The sequence below is a fragment of the Paramisgurnus dabryanus genome, chromosome 20 (assembly GCF_030506205.2).
Source record: "Paramisgurnus dabryanus chromosome 20, PD_genome_1.1, whole genome shotgun sequence".
NCBI classification, from domain to species: domain Eukaryota; kingdom Metazoa; phylum Chordata; class Actinopteri; order Cypriniformes; family Cobitidae; genus Paramisgurnus; species Paramisgurnus dabryanus.
Window position 1 is genome coordinate 12,567,236 of NC_133356.1, and position 15,019 is coordinate 12,582,254.

The 15,019-nt window shown below is 36.9% G+C and overlaps 1 protein-coding gene across 1 annotated transcript; it reads left to right on the top strand.

The window, feature by feature from the left end:
• Positions 1-1,212: 1,212 nt before the first annotated feature.
• Positions 1,213-14,922, top strand: fbln5 (fibulin 5). Its single transcript, XM_065296464.1, has 11 exons — positions 1,213-1,617; positions 1,829-1,883; positions 2,162-2,210; positions 2,293-2,610; positions 10,920-11,042; positions 11,321-11,437; positions 11,658-11,774; positions 11,943-12,065; positions 12,353-12,479; positions 12,564-12,759; positions 14,136-14,922. Exons 1-11 carry the CDS (start codon positions 1,574-1,576, stop codon positions 14,295-14,297), a joined length of 1,431 nt encoding a protein of 476 aa, XP_065152536.1. The 5' UTR covers positions 1,213-1,573; the 3' UTR covers positions 14,298-14,922.
• Positions 14,923-15,019: the final 97 nt, after the last annotated feature.

Below are 15,019 nucleotides of genomic sequence, written 5' to 3' on the forward strand. Positions count from 1 at the left end.
TATTTTTGACCCATAATGGGTAAATATTGGACAGAACACGTGCTGGGTTAAAAATTGACCCAAGCTGGGTTATTTAAACCCAACTTCTGGGTTATTATAACCCATGGATGCACAACAACAACCCAACATTGGGTCATTTTAACCCAGCACAGGATCATTTTTAACCCAGCACTTGTATCAAAAATAACCCAGCCATTTTTAGAGTGTACATCTTGTGAAAAGGCCATAATAGGTGCCCTTTAAGCAACCTGTTGAAGGGTTTCATAAATAAATACACTCTTAAACTTATTTTCAACCCAATGCTGGGTCAAAAAGCCTGTTGGGTTAATATTAAACCCATGATGGGTTATTTAATCCGAAAATGTTGGGTTGTTATAACCCATTGTTGAGTCAAATATAAACATTTTCTGGGATAATTTCAACCACGCTGTTTTGCTCGTGCCTAATTGGACCAACGCTGGGTTAAAAGTAACTCACTGCATCTTCCTCTTTTGCAGTCACATCTGGTCTGCTAGATATGCCAAAGTCATTCTGCAATAAACAGCAATTAATCAACAGACAAACAGACAAGACAAGCAAGTTTATATAAAATGTCAATAAAAACAAATGTTGTGTTTTTGTGAATGTGCAGCCTTCATTTCAACTATGTGGACTGAATGTGTCAACATCTTAGAGGTTCATACAAGGCAATTTCAGTATATTTACACTGCAGGGCAGGTTGACATATCATTGTGACAGTCATGCTCTGATTTAATACGATGGTAGTCAATTCTAATGGTAGTAAAGTCTCTCTTGCTATTTCCAAAGTTTTTTATTTACTTGTTTGACAAACACTTTTATCCAAAGTGACTTGCAGTCTATTCAAATTGTCTGAACAAGTCATTTTAACTGTTGCATTAGGAAAAAAGTTTGTTTTGCTAACACAAAGCTACAGGGAGATTTTCTAAAGCTTCCATTAAAAGTGAGTAGGTTTTAATTGTACCATTGAATAAACCTCATCTTGCTTTACAAGTAGCCTAAATGATTTGATGGTTGATAGGATTTGATGCATGAAGTGATGACTGTAAGTGAGCGTACATAAATTTAAGCAGAAATTAATTATGGGTAATTTTCACAGATTCCTAGCTCGATTTTCCTCATCGTCTTCCCTTTTTTTTTTTTGCTCCCCGAACGCGCTTTCCTTTCCAAAAAGGGCCGTCTGTCTTTGATGGGATCCAGCTGTTGGCCAAGTACTCCAGGGGCCCGTTTATTTGCATTGCTAAACAATCCGTGGAGTGGGCCGAGTACGAAGAAATGGAGCAAGTTCTTTCTTTTTGCTAAACGACCCTCCCCTCACTATTGGTCAACGTTTTCACGCGTTATTGCCGTCGATGAACAGGGCGGCTGCAGCGGGTGACCAAAGCCAAGTGAACGCGCGTACGCGGAGGGGTCGGTTTGAGCGCGTCGTTTTGCGCTTCGGGTCCTGCAAACCCGTAAAGGTAGCAAATCCACAAAAATCAACTCTTTCCTGTTGCGAGCAGACTGGGGTTGGTGGTGTGACGGTCCTTCGGGAACCATAAGGATCCATTTAAACATGTTATTTGAACTACGTGGCTTGAGTTGGTCGACAAACAAAAGGTGAGTTTAATTAGTTAGCTGCTACTTTTAAACGATTATGGGTTATGTGCATATGAGAATAAGTTTGAGAAAAGGTTTGAGTCCACTTTTTACAGAAATTCTTGGCCTTGAATGGGTATTTATAGTGGTCATATGAATGAATGGATTTTGGGGTTTGTAATGTCTTTATTGATTTTAGATTTGTTTACTGCAATATTTTTTGTTTTTGTAGAATGTTGACAGTTTTAATATGTATGATGTCCTGTATTCACTCCGGTATAAGTCAGGTAAGTTACTTTGCATTGAAAATAATTTGTTTTGTCTATGATTTATTTAAACTTGGCACCGATACTCTCCATGTATCGTAATAACAAGATTGCTTTTGGTTTACGTATTGCGCCCATACAACTGTACCATTCCAATACTTTTGCATTTATTTATTTAGCATGCTATCTTACCTCAGTACTTGGCCATATATATTTGCGTTTGTATCGTTCAGATAAATATTTATGAGAGCAATCATAATCTAATGTCGTTACATTGTAATAATCTCATTTCTTTACAGACGTGCTCAGATGGATTTGCTTATGACCGCCGCACCAGACAGTGCATTGGTTAGTGGCACACTAGCTGTCAAAATATGTTTCACACGTTTTAAACACGGCTGTAAATGTCACCTGTCCCATCTGTTTTCAGACGTTGATGAATGCAGGACGCTGCCAGACCCGTGCCGGGGTGACATGCTGTGCGTAAATCAAAACGGTGGTTACCTGTGCATGCCGCGCGGCCTTTACTCACAATCCTATGCACGCGCCAGTCCGCGTTCATATCCTGAGCCATCCTATCCTGAAGAGTCATACCCTGTTGATAGATCAGCGGGATATTCAGAACCGTTTGCTCCTAATCCTCCTCCTGTGTTACCTGGACCTGTCCCTGGTCCGAGCTATCCAATAGTGAGCCGGTCGGCGCCCTGCGTCCTTGGATACACGATCGGTGCTGATGGCACTTGTGTTGGTGAGTTTGTTACTTGTATTGTATCCTGTACGTTTCTATGGTGTGGTTAAAGATGAGTGGTAATGTAATGGTTGTTGGGTTAAGCTGATGAACTGTGCAAGGGAAATTACTGTATAATACAGATTATAAAAATAAAGGTGCTTCACCAGGCCATAGAAGAAACATTTTTGGTTGAATGGTTCGATAATGAACTTTTAACATCCAAATAACCTTTCTGTTAAAAAAAAATGTGTAAAAAATGGATTAGTTTAGAAAAAGCTATGAAAGAAATGGTTCTTCTGAAAACCTTTTACTGAATGGTTCTTTAAGGAACAAAAAATGGTTCTTCAATGGCATCGCCGTAAAGGAACCTTTTAAGCACCTTTATTTTAAGAGTGTACTATGAAAGTGTTTTTCATTTTGTCTATTTTTTAAATTGTGGAAAAAAGATGAAGTCTATTGAAGAGCTTGAATGGAATTATGCAGTGATGCAAAATGTTAAACAAATCAAAACTATCCTTTATTTAAAATTCCTAAAAGTAGTCCCCCTTTATCCAGCTCTGCACACTCTTGGCATTCTCTTAGCAAACATAATGAGGTATTCGCCTGGCACGCTTTTTGATGGCACGGTATTCATCTTGAATGAGTTCCCATGCAGGCTGGCTGCCTTACTTTACTATTCATATAACTCATTCATTCTAAAAGGATCTTTGTAAATTTAGTTTTGTAAATGCAATTTTAAAAACAACAGTGCTACAGAAGGTTCTTCACCGTGATGTAATGAAAGAACCATTTTTGGTTTTCCAAAGAACCAGTTTAAGGGGCCAATCACACCAAACACGTTTATGGCAGTTGCAGACGCCTTTTTTTAATGATATTCTATGGGCAGTGAGCGCATGCGCGCATTTCAAATCAATGAGTTTTGTAAAAAAATCATTGCGTTTCAGGAAGAGAAGGAAATCTGGAGCTACAAAACCATAAACCACGCGGACACACTGTATTATACCAAATACACAAAATAAGTTTTTTAGCAGTGAAATAGGTGCACTTTTTATTACCTTTATTCACACGTTTTTTGAAAAAAATTTCTTTTGTGGCATTGGGTAACACCTTTAGGGTACGTTCAGTGGGGTAGTGCAGGGTATATGCAGGTATCCAGAGGATACCCACTTTTTTATTTGATGACTTCTACTTTAAAACCACTTTTTTAACCAGTGGGTACATTCATACATAGGCACAACAATCTTTAGATCAAAAGTTTTGAAAACAAGGAACATTAATTCAAGTTGGTCTGTTTAAGCTTTTGATTGGTACTGTATATTACCATATGTTATAATATACTATACTTTCCGAAAAAATGGTCCCTCGCTGTACATTTTAAAAAGCTGCACTCTTCTTACTAAATAGTTCCTGTTAGTACATTAAAGGTTTATGTACCACAGAGGGCATATTAGTACCTTAAAGGGATAGTTCACCTTAAAATGAAAATCTGTCATCATTTCTAAACCTGTATTAATTTCTTTTTTCTGATGAACACAAAAGAAGATATTTTGAGAAATGATAGTGAACACACAGCAGATAGTGACCATTGACTTCCATAGTAGGAAAAACATTTTTTGGAAGTATTATGATAAATGATAAAGAAAATATTTTGATAACTGATGATAAGCACACAGTTGACAGCACCCATTCAATTCCATCATATTTTTTATTCCTACTATGTAAGTCAATGGTCACTGCTGTGTGTTTACCATCATTTCTCAAAATATCTTCTTTTGTGTTCATAAGATAAAAGGATGAGTATGATAACAGAATATTCATTTTAAGGTGAACTATCTCTTTAAAAGTACATACAGTATTGGTACCACATGCATACATATCTATACATAAATTATGTATTTTAGGACCTTTTAAAGGGTACAGCTCTGGACTATTTTTAACAGTTTGGTGTACGATATTTTATTCTAGGGTAACTCTTTTTAATTTTAAATATTTATGCTAAAAATATTTGTCAATTAAATAACAATTTAACAAAGTATGATGTACTTCTGTTTTAACTGCATTCGCTTATGCAGCCTAGCAGTTATTAAAATGTATTTTATATAGATTTTGTTGAACATTCAAGTTCAAGTTTAGTTTAGAATCACATAAAGCCTTTATATTTAGGACTTTAACCTACATAACACATGCTAAAAAAGTGCTGGGTGATGTGGTCTGCACTTTCTGGGTCAGATCAGGTTGTGGTCTCATGTTTACTTCATTTTCTGCAATGGGCCATGGGTCCTCTGATTCTGAGATGACGCAAAGACTGGGTTCTGTGCCGGGCTGTAATTTATGTAATGTCTGTGGTGGGCTGAGTGGTATCTTGAAGACTTCAGCAGAACAAATCTCATCATTTGGACTGAATCAGTTGTTAGTGTGGAGCCACAAGTGCTGCGGGACCCCAGAACAAACTACATCTCCTGATGGACAATATAATCCTAAACAACAGGAACTGGAATTCGGCCCCACTTACTATGATCCAACTTTATAAGAGACAGCATTAGACTGTTTATTCGCTGTAATAAATCATCAGGTTGGAATTGGTCCGCTTCTGTTGATGAGCTGAATTTGGTGTCTGTTATATCACCAATATTTTATTGCTCCAACATAGAATACCACATGCCATTGTAGGACTCCTTGCTCTAGTTTTTCGATATGGTCTGCAGATTTGTCTCGAGTTGGTGCCAGTCTTTAAAGTTAATGTATTCTCCAGTCATCTCTCCTATTGCTTTGCAAGGACACACAGTGATAGATTTGTTGCACTTTGGGGCACAGGAAGGCTGTGTTATAAAGATACACTCATAAATAAACCAATCGACTCAATCTAACACACATCAGTTGGACTTAGTAATAAAAAAAGAATTGTCTCAAAAATCTGATAGTTGATTTGAAGAAACACGTTGAAGGTCTGTAAACAGGGTATTGTATGCTTTGCTTGCAAAAAATTAAATTCAAACCATTGCTTTCTCAGCATAATGGCTGCCAAATGTGAGGTCATTGGTTGGTATATTAGATCCATTATTGACCAACTGGGCTACTTGTGAGTTTCCTTTGCATGGGGCTTTTTTATTAAGCACACTATTTTATACAGTATTCATGTGTGTGTACTGTATATTAAAGGGACATTCCCCTTTTTTTAAAAATATTCTCATTTTCCAGCTCCCATAGTGTTAAACATTTGATTTTTACCGTTTTGGAATCCATTCAGCTGATATCTGGGTCTGGCGCTAGCACTTTTAGCATAGTTTAGCAGCACAATCCACAGAATCTTGATTAGACCATTAGCATCATCTCGCAAAAAAATAACCAAAGAGTTGCGATATTTTTCCTATTTAAAACTTGACTTGTAGTTACATCGTGTACTAAGACTGACAGAAAATGAAAAGTTGCGATTTTCTAGGCAGATATGGTTAGGACTATACTCTCATTCTGGCGTAATAATCAAATACTTTGCTACCGTACCATTAGGGTGGCCATTCGTGCCAGTTCCGCCGGACACGTCCCGAACATGTTTTCGGCTGCGTTCTCCGGAAGTCGCGTTGCTCGACCGCATACGTCATCGAGGTTCTCACATTTCAGTTAAAATACATTAGAAAATTAATATTTATTTCTTTTAAGACATACAGTCATTGTAGTTTCATTCTTACCTTGAAATGTAATGGTTGCTGTTCTGAAATTGAACCCGTAATATTAATCCTTGATGATGCATGCGGTCGACCAACGCGACTTCCGGAGAACGCATCCGAAAACATGTTCGGGAAGTGTCCGGAGGAACTGGCACGAACGGCCACCCTATGTACCATTGCTACAAGAGGCGCAATAATATTATGTGCCTGAAAATAGTCCCCTTAGGAACTTTCAATGGCAGGGGCAAAGTCCTTGATAATTACGCCAGAATGAGAGTCTCAAAAGAAGATTCAAGAACAGTCAAGTGTTAAATAGGAAAAATATCCAAACTCTTTGGTTATTTTTTAGCGTGAGGCTAACGGTCTAGTCAGATTCAATGGATTGTGCTAAGCTATGCTACACTCTCAGAAATAAAGGTACAAAACTGTACATTTTCTGTCAGTGGGGCTGTACCCTTTCAAAAAGTATTCAAAAAGTACATATTAGTATCTTAAAGGTACATATTAATACTAAATGTTTACACATCTGTACCTAATGGTCCATACAATTACCTTCTTAAAGAGTGCTGCCCCACTGACAGCTAGGTTACATATTTTGACTTTTTTCTAACAATGTAGGTCCTTAAGGTCCGGTAATCTACCCAAATTGTATTCTATTTTGTATTCCTGAAAAGGTACCAAACAAAAACTTAGGGTACAGTGACAGAAAAGATACAGTTTTGTACCTTTATTTCTGACATTGTAAAAGTGCTAGCGCCAGACCCGTAGATCATCTGAATGGATTCCAAAACGGTAAAAATCAAATGTTTAACTCTAGGGGAGCTGAAAAATGAGCATATTTTCAAAAAAAGTGGAGTGTCGCTGTAAGGGATGATGTTATGGAGCAGAAAGTCTTCTGGGTATGCTTTTCTAAACTATTATAACATCCATCATACACATATTGCTTTTGTCCAGTTTGTATGTTTGTTGAAGCTTAGGAATGCCCACCAAAGGCGTGAATGTTGGCCAAGTGAATGACTCAAATATGCCCATCATAAATGCCATCAATCATGTGTTTCAAACACATGTGTTGTAATGCTACTTACAGCCACCAGAACATATATATATATATATATATATATATATATATATATATATATATATATATATATATATATATATATATATATATATATATATATATATATCAGGGTAAGTTGTTTTTACTAAGACACCTTAAACATGCATTTTAGGCTGGGAATAGGTTTGTCTGCGATACAAGGCCTTACTGTTTTTTGTCAAATAAAAAAACAGAACTGTCTTTTGTATTTAGTAACCTTGTTGGCCTGGTTTGGAGAGGCTGGGAGAGCTTCCAACATTTCTTAATTTGTCAAGTAAGGACTTGCTTATTCAGACTGTGAGATTGTGTGTCCGTCAGCAAATGAAGAGTGGCTTTAGGATTGTAGACTTATTAATGACTCATGGGATGTCTAAAAATAAGGTGTGATGTCATTGTTGTTACATTAAACTTTAAATGTAATGCTTCATTTTTTTATTCAACAGCGAATAAGAATTTTACTCATTTGCTATAGCATTAAAGTTTGTGATCTGTCTGCAAAGCTGCATGTTTTTCCATTTTTTTTATTTTCATCTGCTCGTAGCACTGTCTGTGAGAATGTTTACAGTACATTGTAAATAAAATTGGGTGGTGATGGCCCAGTGTATAAGACACATGCCTTTGGTGTGAGAGACCCGGGTTCGAATCCACTGTAACACACCATTGTGTCTTTGAGCAAGACACTTAACCCCTAATTGCTCCAGAGGCGTGCGACCTCTGACATATATAGCAATTGTAAGTTGCTTTGGATAAAAGCGTCAGCTAAATGAATAAGTAAATAAATGGTCACTGTGGTTCCCTTTCAAAAAGTATACCTTTGTTAATGTTATTTTTAGTACCTCAGAGTTACACACTGGTACTAAAGAGTGCATATTAGTTCCTGAAGGTATTCTGTATACCTAAATTGTATATACTGTATTTTAGGTACTTTTTAAGGGGTAGTGCACCAAATGACAGCTTGGGACTATTTTCTGACCATTTTTTCAGACAGTATATGTTGTAGATCTCATGTTAGTGGACCGACTGCAACAACCTCGCCTAATCCACAAACATTGTGAAAGTGTTGCTTGACTAAGTGGACTGTAAGTACCTCCATGCAAATAGTTTGTGTATACAGTATGTTTGATTAATTTCTTTGATAAAATCAACCGAAAATGTGCATTTACTAAGAAACTATCAGAGCCTACTTACAAGGTAGACATCTTTGGTGTAAAGACCGTATTTAATTACCTCAGTAAAATCTAGTTTTATGGCCCCCTTATGAAGTCTGTTAATGATTTGTGACTTATTAAACGTTTATATTAAGGTGCTGTAAAAGTCACCACTCTAACCACATAAATGATGTCATCTACCAGTAGTTAGTATAACCTGTTTCACATGCAGACACATATTTTCCTCTGACCTGTGTTTCAATCAAGTGCAAAGTTAAATGTACCTGAATCTTCTGTTCCTGAATCCAATCCTTAAAATGTTGGGATTGCCAGAATGCCCTAGATCGTTTCACCTCAGTCCAGACGTGTGCCTTTAATTGTACACATGTAATCCAGATGCTCTTACTTTCTGGGGCCCAGCAAGGGCAAAGGCAGGTTTTCAACGTGGCCCTCATCTCTGCCAGCATACCTGGCACTTAACAGAGCTGTATTTCACCTCGTAATGTTTTGTGGTGTGGGATATTAGTTTTATTTGCTATAAAACACCTTGTACCTGAGAATAAAGGAAGCGTAATATTTAAAGGACAAGTTCGGTATTTTAGACTTAAAGCCCTGTTTTCAGATTGTTTATTGTGAAATAGAACGGTTTTGACTGAAATTTCGACATTTGCGGCTGCCCTGAGATTTTTCGCGTGTTTGTGTTTCACCTCACACCTCTACAATGGGTTTAATGGTGCACAGGAACAATCCTTCCTAAAATGCATTAAACTTTCGTTTACAAAGACGTGAAACTCACGAGTGGTCAGGGGTGTTCATTGATATGCTCACACAAAAATCGCTGCAAAAGACGCATTCCAACAGGTTTTATCGTAGTTTTTGCCAACTCCATTGACTTGTATTAGATGTCCTGTGAGGTACGGTATTACTCCGCGCCGGGAACTTTTTTTCTATTCTTGCAATTGGCAATGGCGGATTAGCGCCACCACATGGGCTGGAGTGTCTATCATTCAAGCTCTAAGCGGAAGAATGTACGGGTGTGAGCCGTTTTGAAAAATAGGTCCACAAGTTAACGAATGCTAAAACAGCTGTTGGAAAGCATCTTTTGCAGCGATTTTTGTGTGAGCATATCAATGAACACCCCTGACCACTCGGTGAGTTTCACGTCTTTGTAAACGAAAGTTTAATGCATTTTAGGAAGGATTGTTCCAGTGCACCATTAAACCCATTGTAGAGGTGTGAGGTGAAACACAAACACGCGAAAAATCTCAGGGCAGCTGCAAATGTCGAAATTTCAGTCAAAACCATTCTATTTCACCATAAACAATCTGAAATAAGGGCTTTAAGTCTAAAATACCGAACTTGTCCTTTAAGGATCTGGGGTGCCAACACAGAAATTGCAGGTTCAGTTCCTGGTACAGTAGATGTAATGCACTGACCTGATAAAGGGGCAATGTGTAAGTTTTAGAAGGATCTCTTGACAGAAATGCAATATAATATGCATAACTATATTATCAATGGTGTATAAAGATCTTACATAATGAACTGTATTGTTTTTATTATCTTACATTGAGCCATTTTTTCTACACACACCGCAGATCTCCTTACATGGAAGTCGTCATTTCTACAGAGCTCGATTCATCCCTGTGTTGTCTCAGAGGACGATATGTTTGTCCTGTGGCAGCTACAGTAGCTTCTCATTGCGTTTTCGTAATTGAGCTTGTTTGTAATTTGCAAGCTCACCACTAGATGCCGCTAAAAACTCACATTACACCCTCAATCTAATGCATCTGCTAAATGCAAGCTCCTGGGTCACTTGGAGACTGACAAGTTATTTATTATTACATATTTGCTCATTTTTGCCCATTAACCTTTACATTACAACAGTCAGACTCTATTTTGTCCAAAAGAAACAGTACTTATCTCGCTTTCACATTCTCCCCCACCACTCGCAATCACCTCACTACTTTTATATAGTAGTTTGCTTTCTTTTCAAACATCTGACTTCATGGTCTGAGAACCAAGGGTGCTTGTTTGGATATTTTAAGGGATGTTATGTCCTCATAAGGAATTGTGCTGATAATATACGAGTGGAACAGGGAGAAATGCATTCCTGATTTGGAAAAATGTTGTGTGAGACTAGCTATTTGTGTAAGATGTGAAGATGTGATTGTGTTCATGACTTCAGGGATGGATTTAGAATTGTAGCAGTCCAGAATGGGATAGCCATACAGTAATATTGATAAACTGTATACCAATGAAGACAAGCTATCAGTGAGGTGCCAACCGCTATGAATTCTGAATCAAGCTGCCTGTGCCATTAAAGAAGGATGGTAGAGAAGGACAGATTCACAGCTTTATCAACTGGGATAGATTAGTATAATTACATGAAAAACTGACAATGATCTTTTCTTATAGATGTTGATGAATGTGAAGCTGAATCACACCAGTGTAACCCGACTCAGGTATGTATAAATACAGCCGGTGGATACACTTGCTCGTGCACTGAGGGTTACTGGCTGGTGAGTGGACAGTGCCAAGGTAAGATTTAGAAATTATTAAAGATTATTAAAGAAGTCTATGTGCCTAATCATTGTTAGTAAATTATTTAATAACCTTGTTGTTTATAGTTACATGTTTTAGTTATTTCATCAATAATGAAGTATATAATAATCCAGGAATTGATGCAATAATTCAGCTTTTCTTTTTTTAAGAGTTTAAATTGACATTTAAATCATGTAATGTTATTTTACCATCTTTTACTTTTTGACATTAAAACTGTCTATGCATTTAGTGCTCTCTAACAAATCTTTCTTTAGACATTGATGAGTGTCGCTATGGTTACTGCCAGCAGTTGTGTGCTAACCACCCTGGTTCATACTCCTGCTCCTGTGGCCCTGGGTATCTCCTCAACAGTGATGTCCGAACTTGCCAAGGTGCACACATTCATGGCTTTGCTTAATTTGTGTTGCATCGAATAAAATATACAAGTCGCTTGGTATAACAATGGCTGCTAAATGCAAAATGCAAATTCCACTAAACGGATTTTTTGCACATACTGTATATAGGATGCCAAGTCACAAAAATGGTAAAAAAAAAAGGGGCAATTCTTGTCTTACAGAAGTACTTAATTCCATTTTTTCTCCGTTTCACTAGATGTGGACGAGTGTGAATCAGACCGTTGTGCTCACGGCTGTTTGAACACATACGGTTCTTTCATGTGTACCTGTGATGAGGGGTTCGAGCTCGCCTCTGATGGAACCACCTGTAACGGTAAGGGGGAGAAGAAAGGAGGGATGTTTGGAGGGAAGATGAGTGTAAATCGATCAGCTCTTTAGTTCACTTGGCAGTGCACGAATGCATGGGAGTGCCGGGCAGTGAATCATTTCTAGAACAGTTTTGAGAACGATCTGATGTGTTTTACATCTCTGTTGGTCTCAGATCTGGACGAGTGCAGTTTCTCCGACTTTCTGTGCCAGCACACGTGCATTAACACACCTGGTTCATACTCCTGTGTCTGTCCACCTGGATATTATGTGTATGAGGATGGAAGGACTTGTGAAGGTATCTGTACATTTTTAGTTTATTTTTAATTTTATATAGCCTATTTTTCTTTGCCAACCTCATTTAGAAACAGCCTTGGAGCTAATATAGACATTAAAATTAACAATTATTATTTATATATATATATATATATATATATATATATATATATATATATATATATATATATATATATATATATATATATATATATATATATATATATATATATATATATATATATATATTGCACCATTGAATATCTTTTATTTACTGCCGCTGACTACTGCCTGTCTTTGATTTTTAAGACCACAATGAATGTGAGTCCGGTAACAACACTTGTCTGGCAGAGCAAGTGTGTTTCAATTTCCAGGGAGGCTACACATGTCTGAACCCTCTGAGATGTGATCCACCTTACATAGAGCTTAGTGATAAGTGAGTTCATAAAACCAGCTATTTGACTTATTAATGTAATTACGAACAGATGCAACCTTTGGTTAACATCTTTTTTTTTCTCAGTCAGTGCATGTGTTCTGCGGAAAACCCAGCCTGTCGGGAACGGCCCTTTACTATCCTATACAGGCATATGGATTTGTCTTCCGGTCGCAGCGTTCCTGTCGATATATTTCAGATGCAGGCCACCACACGCTATCCTGGAGCATTTTACATCTTTCAGATCAAGTCTGGAAATGAGGGGCGAGAGTTTTACATGCGGGTATTTAAATCTACTGTCTCTATATACTGTATCTGATGGCTGTTACTTTGTGTCTGCTTGCATCAAAGCTTTTATTGAAAAGTCCAAATATTTTTTTAATGTAAATATGTTTGATTATTATGACTAATGCTATAATGTGTAATATGATTAATGCTATAAAATATTTTTTTATTATGACTAAAGCTATTTTTGGTAACCTCTTCAGCAGCAAATTCAGTAGATATATATAAATAGCTCCACTAGAGGGGGCTGTTGGCATGCTGAGAGAGGCATGTAGAATAGAAGCCAAACCATAAAGTCTTTATTGGGCTTGCAAATCCCTTAGCTAATGAATAGCTGGTAGAAAGTTGTAAGTTTTGGGTTTGTTTGCAAATAATTAGTTGTCTGCAAACAATAAAAAAGTGTCTGCAAACAATAATTTATCTATAAGGAGAGAAAAACATAATCAGTAAAGTTAGTAACACTTTACAATGAGATTGTATTTGTTAACAATAATTAATCAATAGCTAACATGAACTAATAGTGAACAATAATTCTACAGCATTTATTAATTTTAGTTCATGTTAATTTTAGCATTTACTAATACATTTAAACAAGAAAAAGTTGTAACTTTTAACAGTAGTTAATGCAGAGTGAACTAACATGAACATCTGTTTTTGCATTAACAAAGATTAATAAACGCTGACAATATTAGGGTGGTCCTTATAATAGGTCAATTTTTCATGTTCAACTCTCACCCCCTAAATGTGTTAGGATATCAATAAAAACACACTGTGCAAAATTTTGAATTGTTCCTACAATATCTATAGGTTGCTCAAAGCCTTTGAATATTTCTGAAATCACATATTTTTGCAAAAACTGTACCATTTAAAAATGCACAATACACATAAAACTTGCTTCTTGGAGGGTAACTTTTTTCCAGTTATTTCAGTCTCCTCTGATCCGAGTAACCATATAGTGGACTTGCTTTGTGTTGCTTTAGCCATTGTCTCAGTGTATATTGTCTATTGTGCATCATTCACATTGAAGCTTTCTTGCTTTGAAAACATATCACAACTAAAACAGGAATTTTAATTGCATGGAGCATGGTCAAAGAAATCCATTGCTGCCATAAGTATATATTATTAAACAATTATAGATGCTAGCACAAAGTGTTACATAATATGCAAATGTGTTAAACTTCAAAGGTCATGAGCAACCTCTGAATATTAATTAATATTGAAATTTTTATTTATTTATTTATTCAAGTTGAAAAATAAGGACCACCCAATGAAAAAATATATTGATCATTATTCATTCATGTTTTTTATTAAAATCGTTTCTTTATTAAATATGGATTGGTAACATCTCTTTCTCTCTCTTTCGCCCTATTACAGCAAACCAGTAATATCAGCGCAACACTGGTTCTGGCCCGACCCATTAAAGGACCAAAGACGATTGTTCTTGACCTGGAGATGGTTACCGTCAACAACGTCATCAACTTCCGAGGCAGTTCCATCATCCGTCTCACAGTATTTGTCTCTGAACATCCATTCTAAATTTTAACCTTTGACCTCTCACCTCTTCATGGACCCATACCTCCATCATGGACTTCTGTTACTGCACTATCCGTCAGGCAGCTGCATTTCTTCACCTTGGTTCTGTGGTTTTGGACTTCTGTGTGGTCAACGTTCTCCCAGTCTGTTTTTTAGTGATTGGAGGAAGTGTTGATCTTTTATATCCATAATGCAGGTTTTTGATTTGGCTGCCTGGCTGTCATTGTATTCACACGCATGTACCCATACACAGAACAATATTTATGTTGTGTTTGTTTGTGAGTTTTTGTCCATGAAAATGAAATTCCTCTAAAGCTGAATTTGTTTGTCGGTTGTGTCATGATTTCTGTCTGTGACCGTGAGCATTCGAGCTCAGATGTTGTCAGACTCCAAACGTCTGCCAAGCTTGCACATGCTACATCATGATTGTAAGATGGTCTAAATAACAGGAGCTTGCTTGCGCCAAACCGTCAGCAAATGTTCACCAGGGAAGTACTGCATCATTCTTTCGGCTGGGTATTTTCTTGCCATTGCATCTGTGCAGAACGTCCTCTGTTGTGTATCTGGTTTTATGACCGCTAAAGAGAGCCTGGTCAATGAATAAAAACAAATTTGATGACCTGAACAATTTCTTGTGTGTTTATTTTAAAATAAGTAAATACATAAGAGAAAACAATGATGTCATTCATTGAAATATTAAATAACCATGTGATTATGAAACAACC